The sequence below is a fragment of the Aulonocara stuartgranti genome (assembly GCF_965226115.1).
Source record: "Aulonocara stuartgranti genome assembly, chromosome: 14".
In the NCBI taxonomy this organism is placed as follows: Eukaryota; Metazoa; Chordata; class Actinopteri; order Cichliformes; family Cichlidae; genus Aulonocara; species Aulonocara stuartgranti.
The window spans coordinates 40,796,778-40,809,772 of NC_138950.1; the positions used below are offsets into that span (position 1 = coordinate 40,796,778).

The following is a 12,995-nucleotide window of genomic DNA, read 5'->3' on the forward strand; positions in this document are numbered from 1 at the left end:
ACACAGACACACACCGTCAACTTTGCTAAATTACTAATGACAAACATTGACCAGGCAGCTGTGATTGAGCAGCATCCAGCTCTTTTCATGGTTGTTGTAGTCGTGATAATTTTGTGAGGCCACATTGAAAAGCCTCGGATACGGAGGCATAGAGCTGCCACCCAGGCAAAAGAAACATAGAAAAGTGAAAAGTTTATTGTTCTAACACTATACCTTTCACATTTGAACAATATAATATCAGGTTATTACAATATACAGAATTATCACGTTCGTACAATATAAATATTATAGAGGCTACATCGCAGCTCCAGTCGCGCTTCCATCACCGTCTTTCGTCTTTTCCCAGAGTAACAGCCAAACAGGAGGATCTGTTGGTGAGCACTGCTTAGCCTTGCACGCGTTCTTATTTTAAACTTAATCTGGAATTCATTGCAAACTGTTTGTGCGGGACATGAATGACAGGATTTTGTTTTTCTACAAGAGTTAGTAAAAAACATCTCCAGTGTGATTGAATCTTCTTGCCAAACATCTGCAGCTTGGCAGTGTATACAGCACTTTAATGACCAGAGCTAATTCTTTTGAAAACCTTACATCTTTCCACAGGTCTCAACTTCATCAGACATCACCTAGACTCAGAGCTGGATGAGGCCAGCACAAACAGCAGCCTAACCGACTAAGATGATGGATCCATGGGGTCAGGTAAGCCAGAAGCAGGGCTGGAGAGGTACCTTTCATGTCCATTCACTGGAGGTGTGGATCTATTGCATGGCGTTCCTCACATCAAGAAGCTGTCGATCAAAATCAATACAGCTCTTCCTGCATCAGGAGCTTGTGAAGGAATCTTAGTCATGCAGGACTCCTGTTCACTGCTGAACAGTTGAGAGCAAACTGCTGCTGAAGCTGAACCATCACCTCACTGAGTGAAGAAATGGCACATTTTTGCTAAATATGCAGAAACAGATGCACACCCATACAACTTATGGTAAACTGAGCTGCCTTGTATGAACATATGCTGAAGATGCCTCGTTCTGTTTTCTCTGAGGCTGCTGTGCCATTTGGAGCAAAGATGAATATAAAGTTTACAGCATATCTTTTCACTGGAAATAGTTTGCACTGTTTATATGTTTATATTATTTACTGCAGGTGTTGGTGAAAAAAGCTTTATGTTGTGAAAAACTGAAATCTGAAAATTAGAATTGCTGTGCCTCATTTTGTAGTAATTGTGCACTCTTGTGTCGCTGTATGGCCTACAGGTGTTGGAACTATATTCAGAGAGGCTGAGCGTCGGCTCTGCTCTACGGTGATGCGAGCTGTGCTGTCTGCAGAGCCAACACCGCTTCCCCCCGCAGTGATAAGGGAGACTCGGCCTGCGTGTTATTAACGGTGAAAACGAACTCTGGGGAAAACGATGAGCATCTTTCTCCAAGAACTTGTTTTCTGTGCTGTTTGTCATCCACACTCATTAATCCTAAGCGGCCCGTGCTGGAGAGAGACAGAGCTGTTGGAGCCGCCCAGAGCGCTTGTTCACTCATTGATTTGACTCCAAATATGCACCCATTCATACACTGATAAATGAGTTCACACACAGATGCTAACGGAAAGAAAAATCGGACTCATATTTCACTGTTCAAAGCCGGGCATTGAGCTAACAGGAAGTCACGTTACGGGTCGTAATCACAGGCTCACTTTGACCTTCTGTGAGCGTATTTACGACACAACAGGATCGCAATGAAAACAAACTCAATTTATGCTCATTCTCAAAGCTTTGATTAAACTTTTCTTGTCCAGTTCGGGGCAGAAGAACAGCCCACCTTTTACTTCTTTTATGTTTAGTCGTATTTAGAGTCGTGTGTAGTTCACGTGCACACCTAAGGAGGGACAAGCACATTTCAAATGGTGCATTAAAACAACACTGTTTACATGTGACAAATAAATAAGAGAAGAACCCAAAAACTGAACTACACCCAGAAGATGAGATATGACCTAACATTAGACCTGCAGCAGCGTGGGGCTGTGCCGCTTCTCTCCACGAGTTCGTTGCGAGGCTGCGGCGTGCTCTCCTCAGCGGCTCCGTCTCCTCAGCGGCTTCGTCTCCTCAGCGGCTCCGTCTCCTCAGCTCTTTGCTCGGGTGCATTTGGCTGCGTTGTGCCGCCAAAGCTAAGTGCTGGTAAAAACTAATGACGATTTTCAAAATGAAGACGAGACCCTGCTTTGGTCTGAAATTATCACAAGTACAATTGACGTTTACTGCGCGTAACACCAAAAACTTATTACACCCAGGCCTGTGATTAAATGTCTCATCAAATCTATTTTCTTCTCCAGTCATTTCAATCCAGTCGTCCAGGAGGATTAGTGGAGCTCAGCAGGGGGAGAACAGAGCTGGAAGCTGCTCCAACACTGGCAGCTTCCTGCCGGTTCTCAGCGCCGAGAACGCGCCGGGCAGACGGCAGGCACTGGAGGACGCAGGCTGCTGGAGCCTCTCCAGACGCTGCTTGGCAAAGCTACTGCGGGCGCAGATGGCTCGGTCGTCAGCGAGCACACAACAACACAAACATGTAAAAGCCGCTGACAGCAGATGACACACGAGCGCACGCACGCAGCAGCGCACGGGCCCCGCAGACTGAAATGTGTGCACGAACACTCGCGCGCACACAGCGTCCACATCAAATTGGGCATGAGATTAAATGCTACATCAAATCTACTTTAATTCCTGATCCCTTCAACCCTGTAGTGGCCCGCTTTACGGGACCAAAATAAAAACAGCAACTGTGTTCACAGATCAGTTTTGCGTGCTTGTGTTTGTGCGTGGCGGTCACGAGAGAGGCTCTCTGGCCGAGGCAGAAGCACCACGGCCGACAGCGCTTCCGCCGTACCCTCCCTACCTGCGCTGCAAATGAAAGCACAAAGTAGCAAAAGCACACTCTGGCGTGGGTTATGGATTTTGAGCATACAATCCAAAGCTGAGAAAGAGATGCGCTGCAGAGCGTGGAGGGGAGGCTCGTGAGCAACGAGGCCAGATACAGCTCCTGAAAGATGCTGCTGTCAGCTATCAAAGCTGTGAAAGAGGTCGCTTATCCTCCCCAAGAAACACAAGTATTTTTTAAAATGCATCACAGGTCAGAACTGAGAGAGAAATAGCACGTCAAACCAGCCAACAAAAGTCCGACTCAGCCTGGATGCTGTGAAGATTTTCTGTGCCTGCCTGAAGGCCCAAATCTCTGCATGCAGCAGCTCAGGTTGATCCTTTGGTTGCCATCTAGAGGAAGTACAAAGTTCACCACTGCTGACTGTGCAAACACATGATTATTGGTTGCCTCCAATGGTTTTTCATCCGCTCTCAGTGGTGTGCGACAGAGACGAGTCTGTTATGGGCTTATCCGTGCAGGTCCTGAGCCACGAGAGTCCACTGCCACCTGGCCTCTCGTTCACCCTGACAACACTCATGTGGTCTGCAGGAACAGAGAGCTGTCCTCGGTGACACGCCTCACAGTCAAATAACAAGAACCTCCGGTTTGGTCCCTGACCCCAGCCTAGTGTCTTTTGCCCACTCGTTTGGTTCCCACTCTTATACTCATGGTTCACAGAAAACCCACTGCTTGTTCTTTTTAGTCCAATAAATGTCACCAATTATTGTGACTGATACCTGAGAAGGACGACCACAAGACAGATTTCTGAAATTTATGAAAATGTAAAGTAGTGCATCGCCCATCCTACCACACATCACTGCGGCTCGCAGTGCTGGAGTTTATTTCACTGCTGTTTGTTTTTACGGCTGCACAATGTGCAGGAAATATTGTTTTATAGAACAACTCCTTTTCTTAAATGAAACGAAAATAACGAGCTTCTTGAAGTTAAAACAGCTCGACAGAAGTCGTCCTGCAGCTCTCCGTCTGCTGCAGGTTCTGGTTTAAAACTGACCTCAGCACAGCTGAATGAGCTGGTCAGCAAGAAAAAACACCAGCGTCTCACTTCTTCTTTCAAAGTAAGAGCAAATGGATTATTTAGAAGAAAGCTGATCATGGATATCCTTATTATTTAAAGAGAGAAAGGCACGTATAGTTGTGTGGCCTCTAACATGTTTGGGTAACTCGACATGTGGGAATCACTGCTCTGCCTTATTTAACTGTAAAAGAATAAATGTTGAATGAGTCAAACAGGCAATGAGTCATTGATCCATCTGAGGTTCACACTTGGTTTGGAACATAGTGAGATTCTGCTATTACTAAGCACACCAGAGTATTGCCTTCAGAGGTGTGAGACTAGCACACAGGAGAAAACCTTAGCAGTATTGTTTTTGGTCATCAGTCAGCTGGAGGGAAACCCGAGCTGCATGTACACAAACCCACACTGTAGAGCTCTTTCAGATCATCAGACGGTGCGTTTTCAATTTGGGGTAATCCCACCAGTTTTAGCTCGGCACTGAAAATCTAAAGTGAAGGTCACGGCAGCACTGAAATATGAGATCATCCACGTAGACGGTCATTCGGTTCAACAAGCTCAACAATCATTCTGCTAGCAACTCATTATGTCTCTGTGCTAATGAACACCACAGCTATAATACTGACATGCTTCAGCATGCCGTAAAAACAGTGTGAAGCTGCAGTTGCATCATGAACGTATTCTAACAACATTGAGCTGCGAATACCAGCCGCCGGACCCAGTTTGAATATTGACAAGATAAGTGTTAAAGCCACAGGTTACCAGATACAATCATGAACGCAGAAGAAATGCAGATTGCAGCGTCACAAAGACACCACAGTCATATTTACACCTCATGGTTTAAAATCAAACTGAACTGTTATCCGCCTGCTCTGATGGACGGGCTTGTTTTACCAGTGCACACAAAGCACGTGTCAGAGCGGCCTCGCTGTTCGTCTGACTGCAAACGTGTGCACGTACATAATAACACCACATACATTATTTGGTCCGATTCTTTTCTTTGTTTTCAAGTCTTCCATAAAACAGACAGCCCATCCATCTGCAGTTCATTTTCTGCCCTTACAGCCAAGACGGCGGCCACTGTCTCGATCACGGAGCTCAGCAGGATAAGAAACAAACTCCAGAGTGAGACCACGTGAGTGTGTTGCACAACTTTCTTGCGTACACTTGTTTTCACAAACTTCCTCTTGCTAAAAAGTCTAATGATGAGGAGGGAATAATCAGCTCTGAGCTAACATTTGTGACTCCTTGTGTCCTTTTGCCTGTTTCAAAACCTTTGACCCGATCCACCCAAGAAGTCTGAAGGAGACTGAATCAGTGGGCGGAGCTTGTCACCACTACGGACCATCGTGAAAAGCATCATTGTCAGAGGCTCTTATGCTATGCTGTCATCAGTGATGACCCCGAGAATTTCATTTTGGGACGGACAGAACTGGGACAGGGTTAGGGCATTAACCAATGTCAGAGCAAGCACACTGAACAGCAGCACTGCGGTAATGATACCGTTGCATGTAGTCACTCTTCACACGTTTGTGAAAACATTGATGTGACAGTGGCTGAGGACAGCAAACATTCTTGTTCTGATGAAGCCAAACTTTATTTTATGTTTGCACGATTGATTTATTATTGATTGATAGGATTTATTTCAGTTCTCAGTTTGTCCAGTTTACTTGGTTTGAACTCACTTTACTTACCTGTGTTCCAGGAACCAAGTGCTGCCTCACTTCCTGTCTTTATAGCTTCCTGCTTAGTGCTGATATCACAGGAAGGGAGCAGGTAAAGTGGGGGGCGGGGATAATTTAATAAAGTCAGTTTTATTGGGAGTTATATGTTATATTGTTGCAAACTGTAATGGCTACACCATAGACGTGTGTGTTCACTGCTGGTACAAAGTCACATCATAAGTGTATGATCACGACTGTGTGTTTAGTCTTGCCTGTTGAATAGTCCACAGGAGAACATGGTGCTCGGAGATGCTGGAGGACCAGTTCAGCGCAGCCGAGTGCACGTGACATGCACTTTGGTTTAAGTTCAGTTTATTTGCACCAAGTTAACTTTTTGTCAGTATTTTGGGTCTCCTGATGTTCTTCAGCCACTTTGGCCAAGCTATCTCACAACTGAGAACTTTCATTTTGGGTGTTTCAGGAAATGACATTGCGAGCCAGGACACATGCAGGAAACCTGCGGCACTCCTAGCGCCAGCCCTCAGCAGTGCTAACTGTTACACTGCTGTAGGGTCTCGCCTGTGTCCGAGGCCACATTAACACAGAGCTTCTGCTTTTACCGCTCGAAGCAGTGCATTCTTACTGTGGAGCTGGCCATTTGTTTGGAGCTCATTTGAAATGCAAAGCACCCCCCTCCCTTCCTCCCTTCCTCCCCCCGGCAGCTGCACTACCTCGAATTTCATAAATCCACAGTGAGATATCCGAGCGGAGACAATGGCCCCATAATCTGATAGTGCTGTCTGCTTCCCTGCTTCCGGACAGAGCTTCAAATGAAGCTTGATATGATGACTGAGCAGGAGTGCTACTTGTGCACAGTGATGCACCTCTCCTATTTCAGGAAGGAGGCTAATGTCATTTATGTGACCTTGTTAGACGCTCCTCCGCGTAATGATGACATGTCAGGTAGATATCTTTTGGATTTTGTGTTTTTATCTTTAAGTACTCCAGAAAAGATGGAGACAAAGGGAACCTTCATATTCATGTGCACTTCAAAGAGAATGACTCAATAATTCATGAGCGTTACCGACTTCACAGCACTTTGTGGTTCTCTGCAGCGGCTGTGTGCAGCGGGCTAGGACTGGACAATGTGCAGGCGTTTTTTCTTTCCTTCTTTTAAAAGAGCAAATGTGCGACGCTTGAACTGAGATACACAGAAAACACATTTCCTCTGCTGACAGCTGGTGTGAAGCAACAGAAACACATCAGCAGCGTCGAGCAAAGACACGGGTTTGGAGCCTAGGACGCACACATTTGTGCGCTGCAGTCCTCAGAAAGACAACGCAATTTTATGACCAGTAGAGCAAATGTAAAAAACCACATTATCTTCACAGGAAGTGAGTAGGCGTCCATCTGACAGAACATAAGAACTCAAGTTCTTCTTTGTAGGCTGATGGCAGATGCACGCCAAGCCACAGTTATATAGGTTACATCCCCTACGTGCACAAGAAAAACCAGTCAGTCTTAATGTACTACACAAAAACCTGACACACGTGTCCACTGTCTTATTCTTCTCCAACAAAACATGTTAATTCCTATGAGGAAAAATGCTAAAGAGTAAGTCACAGTGTGTGGGTTAAATATTATGGACATGTCAGTGCAGCTTTAAAAGCCTCACGTTCTCTCACCTCTTATCAAACATCTTTCATTAATTAATTAATGATTTCACTATGCTGATTCCATCATATTAATAACAGAGCACAGAAATTTCCACTACTAAAGTTCTCTGCTGTTCATGTTATTGGACCTAGGGTTCATAAAAAATACATTTTTACATTCATTTTCATCAGCGAACAACAGAGGCATGAATGCAACAAAGACACACACTTACAGCAAAGTCAATCTGAGCTACTGATGAACCCAGGGTAAAAAAACGACACGTTAACTTTCAGTCGTCTCAACGAAAAGAAACGTTAGATTCCAGTTTTAGTTACGTGTGAGATTTAATGTCTTACACGACAGCGACACAGGCGAGTGTGTGTGGCTCACTTAGGTCACAACATGATGACTAAACTCTATTTAGATTTTTTCTATATAAAAAATATATTTTCACTCCCCCGAAGACGTGTTTGCCTCCAAAAAAAGAAAATCACTTATTTACTCAAGGATGAAACGCACAAAGTCTGCACAGACTTTACTTTGTATGAATGCACACTAGCAGAGGTTAAAGCCACAGTCTTATTCTGAGCCTTTTAAAGCCCTGCTGCTTATAACTGAGGCTTGAAGCGCACTGGGCATGAAAGCTAACACATACTGGACTACATTATCACCATCTACCAGCACGTGCCTCTGAATGAATGAAAACAGACTTTTCATGTGAAATAACCAAGTCACCAAACTGTAACTTTGGTGGCTTCAGATACACAATCAGAGGATGTTGTTGTTCTTGTAGCTTAACTTCTGATGGCTCGTGTTGACAGCATCTGTTTCTCACTGCACAGACAGTTTGTCCGTGCAGCTGATAGTGAGCCAGCTCGTTCTTTAGTTCTGTCACCATCCTGAGCCAACACGCTCACATTTCAGACTTTTGTAGTGAAACCAAGCCTGACTTGTTTCATGTATAACTGAACATTGCACTAAGAGGTAGCTAACACGCACGAGGCTGTCATTTAAAGAGTTGAAGAGAGGCACCTCGTGACTTCCTGGAAGCCCGTTTCTCTCTGCAGATGAGAAAACCGTACGCGATCGATTCGGTGATTTCACTTGGAGTCGACGTACGGGAGACGACGACGACATATCCCTGTACTGCCACAAACGATTATTTTGATAGTCGACTAATCAGATCCATTGGACGTAAAACGTACAGCTTCTTGCACCAGCAGCATCTGCTCTTATATAACTATCATTAGCTTACAGCTTTAAGTGTTTAAGGTCTGTGCTAACTAAAAATAAAGACAAGATGATAGTTTATTAAATTTTAATGAAATCTGCAGATTGTTTCGGTGAAGTTTAATAAACTCCTTGCTATCTAAAATATAACAGGACACCAGAGTAAATTCTGGAGCATCTCACACTTCTGATAATCAGCTGTCTGCTTGACGTTTATTCAGCTGTGTAAAAACTTTAATCTCAGCCAAACAGATTTACTCAGCAACAAATAAAATACTGAAAAAAGCCAAACAACAACATTTTTAAGTTCTCTAAGTGACTTATATATCATGTTTAACCTCAGTAGCGAAAGACGGCGGTGGGTTTGAAAACGATTTGCCGGTGTTGTGCCAAATAGTGATTGGTCGTATTTAAACTGCTATAAATAACTTGTCGGGCTATAATATGTGAAACATATGTCAAATGGATCCTTCATGGATAACATAAAGTCATCTTGGGCCACAAACAACATTTGTGTAACAAGGTAGAAGTCGCAATCAGTTTTTGGCAGTGACTTTTATATTACTTTTATTTATGCAATTCTCATCAACATTAAAAGTCTTTTGTAAGAGTAAGTTGGCCAAAAGAACAGCAGAAATGGCAAACTAATTACAATAGTTCTGTAAACATATTTTAAGTGGGGATAAAGGACCGAATTTGTTATAATGTAAGTACAGTAACACAGAGTTATAAAGATACTTGAAAAACTGATCTTTTAATTCAATTTATAACCCCTTTGTAAACCCTGTTCACCGAAGTCTATTTACCAACACATGTAAAGATTTTACTCATAAAAAATACACAGACACATTGGAAATCACTTTTTGGCACAACACCGGGAGTCCGCTGTTCTCACGGGCTCTAGCTAGCCTCACCCCCGGCTAGCTATCGAGCTAGTGGGTAACAGACGTCTCCGAAAACGTCGGAGCACTTTTGAAAAGATGTGGTGTCCTGATAAACTGAGCAGATATTTGAGGTTTACACAGCTACATTCTCCCTGAAAATATGTTAAACGTTTATTTTGTGACCCAGAAAGAATAATAAGCGTAATATTAAAACTAACTAGCTGCCACCATTGTTGGAAACTGAGCAGGGCCGCGCTATGAATTATGGGACGCTATTTCTTCTTCTTCGGGGTTTAACGGCAGCTGGCATCCTTGTACATGCAGTGCTGCCATCTTCTGTTTCAGTCCGTTATTACACTCTTAAATCCTGCTATTATTCCTGCGTCTTTTGGGATCTTACAAAGATTCAAACGACGCGTCGACTGTTAAATCAGTCGTGATGATTTTGATAATCGACACAATCGTGACTAGTCGACTAATCGTGGCAGCCCTACTGCGCAGCCACAGCAGATGGATTGAATCTCAACAAAACCGAGATGAGGGATCAGCAGGCGACCATATAAAGGCGAAGGAGTCACAGGCTGATATCACTGGGCTGTGATAGTGGGTTCTACACCAGCGCTGGCTTGCCTGCAGGGCCTGTCATTGTTTTCTGTGTCCATTCATCAAACCACAGCACACTTCCTCTGACACACACATGATGTGTGACATGTGCCTGGACGAAACCCTCTCAGAGCTGGAGCACTGTGAGATTTGCTTCGTAATGTAGATTAAGATGATTTCTGCTGTTTGGAGCAGCTCGGCTGTCAGAGGTCACCGTTTGGAAAATGTTAAACAGGAAGTAAGGTGTGTTAATGAAAACACACGGCCATGATTCATGGAGTATTCAAAGTGATGATCATGTGACACGGGAAAGAACCAGTCAGCTGACAGTTACTGCTTCATCGTGTACGTGTAAGTCCTGAAAAAGTACGAGCTACGTTATTTAACTGACAAGGAAACAAACAGGAAAGCAAACATTTGCTGCCTTTGTTGGTTTAAAGTATGAAGATTAATTCAGTTTCAGTCACTGTTACACAGTTTCTGCTTTTCCAGACATCACAAACCTCTAACCTCCCCGACACTAAACTGCAAATGTTTGTAGATGTGGAACGAAACAATGACAAGAAACGTCATGGAGAATATTCTTTCTGTTTTCTAACATTTTAAAGATAAAACAATGAACAGATTACAATAGAAATCAGTTGCTGCCCTTGATACGGTGTTATATGTAGGCGTACGGTGCTTTTTCAGACCACGGCCCATTCAGCATTCTTTGTTTCCTCAGAGGGAAGTAAGCACTAACAACAACACATCAGATAAACGGTGATGAAACCACTGGCACGCCATTAGCACCGGCGTCTTCTAATATCAGCATCAATATTAACCTAGAATTTGAAAACGAGTGCATCCATAATTGTGTTGTAGTCAGTACAATGCTCCGATGGTCGCCATCGTTTCCTTATGCCCAGACTACAGCACTGGCTCTCCTCTGAGCCCTCCAGCTCAGCTCCAACCACTTTTAGTCTGATTTTGATAACTGTCTTGGTTTTCTGACCACACAATCATTATTTTGGGCTGCATCAGGCAGCTGTTTCTAAAACGTTGTCAGAAACCAGCTGTACAATAACTGCCCAGCTGTAGGACACCCGCCCTGTAAGCCGGCAGACGTACAAATTCACTAGAAATGGAACAAAGCCTGCGAGCGCTACATGCTTCTGTCTCCTCACGTCACAAACCAAACACAGTGCCCTAATGCGGAGGCCTGCGCCCGCGGTGAACTTCCACCTTTTCCTCTGACGTGTCGTTGCCGCTTTTAGGGCAAATGGAAAACATGGACAAGGCTTCCACGTCTGAAGAACGAACCATTAACTACTTAAACCCACATTTTTCCTCAAGGCTGGCAGGGCCGACTCCTCCAGCAGCGTAAAGCTTTGCTTGTACAAACAGCTTGACTAGACTAGTTAGCAGTTTCAAGTTTCATTGATGCATCACGATCTTCACGTAGTTCAAAAGTGTCTGTTAGTGTGAAACGGGATAATAACCTGACAGGCCGCTACAGTATGAGCGTGCAGCGCACTTTGGTTTCACGGGCAGATCCACCTCGCACTCTTCATATCTGGTTTCAAAAAAGCTGAGACGGCGATGGTAAAAACACTCAGATCGATGCTTCAAAACCGGAACGTCACAAATCAAACAGTGACTACATCCACCTTCAGTTTATCAGGCACATCAGAGCTACTGACAGGAGGCATCGTTTAAGCCCAGGTCTGCTGTATGTGTGACATATATACTGACTGTGTGCCCACACCACTGACACAGAGGCTGTTCAGTCAGTAAAGCTTTAGGACCTCAGTTTGACAAATCACTCGAGTTTCCTGGTCGGTTTATTTAATTCTTATTTATATTCTATCAGCGGAAATCCACTCAAATATTTGTGTGTTTGCTCAGCTCAAACATGTGGTGTCTTATTGTGTTTCCTTTAATCACGATCTGCTTTTTTAGAGCTCTGGAACTAAAACCTGCTGCTTTTATGTTTGTAAATATGTGAGGTGACAGTAAATCCTCGCAGCCTCTCTCAGGGTCTGAGTGCGGAGGGCTGCTTTCGTGGTGGTGATGTACAGCATACAGTAGGGTTGTGTTTACAGTGAGTGCCTGCAGCCGACTGGACAGATGTGAACCCGTCGATCTGGCCAAGTCAAAGACAGTCCCTCCATTCAGTAAAGGCCCAGGACACAGGGTGATCCATGAGACCCCCTCCGCACGCGCTCACACACACATACACACACACACACGACTCCTGACTCCAGTTTTGTGAACAGTTGACATGAAACATGACGTGACCATAGAAAACCTCAGAAATAATTCAACTTCTAATGTCGTCACTTTGTGTCACTACATCCCAGCACAGCTGAGAGCCAAGATTTAAACACCACCCAGTCATCCTTCCTGCTAACCTCTGTTCATTATGATTCACTCACCCACGCTCAGTGGACATTATATTTATGTAAAATGTCATACACGCACGGGAAACGGGAGAGCAGCTAGCCGCTGTGAGTGAGGCTGTGCGGGGAGCGCGCTGATGCCGTTTGACCCGTCCGTCCGCCCGCTCACCGTCACGGTGCTCACGGCTCTGTGGACCGCCCGCTGTGACTCTCGTGTAATCCTCCAGCGGACACACAAACATGTACCCGCGCGCACGCACATACACGGACTACTTACGCCCTTGGTTTGGGGAAGCCCATGGACAGCAGCACGTCCAGGCTGGAGCTGCATTTCATCGAGCCCGCTCGGTTCTGCCGGAGCCTCCGAGGGAGGATTTTGCTGTAGAGGTCTTCCTTAGCAGCCATGTTCAACCGGCCTCAGCCCACTGCAGTCTGACTCAGTCCAGCACTTCACCTCCGGCTAGTCCACGAGCTTCAGCTGGGTCCGCATGAGTGAAGAGATCACGGCAACTGCACGGCAGAGAGCGCAGCGCTGCGCGGCCAGGCAGAGCCCGCTACTCCGCCCACTGGAGGAAGCAGCACAGCGCAGCTCACGCACCGACACCGGCGGCTTTACTATAGCGTGAAACAGACACGAG

The 12,995-nt window shown here is 45.0% G+C and overlaps 1 protein-coding gene across 1 annotated transcript in view; it reads right to left on the reverse strand.

Annotated features, from left to right (window-relative positions):
- LOC309688474 (ubiquitin-associated and SH3 domain-containing protein B-like) overlaps positions 1 to 12,897 on the reverse strand; it is a 44,172-nt gene extending 31,275 nt beyond the window's left edge. The window contains 1 exon segment of the mRNA XM_082504254.1: positions 12,635 to 12,897. Coding sequence (XP_082360380.1) covers positions 12,635 to 12,762 — 128 coding nt within the window. The 5' untranslated portion in view covers positions 12,763 to 12,897.
- Positions 12,898 to 12,995: the final 98 nt, after the last annotated feature.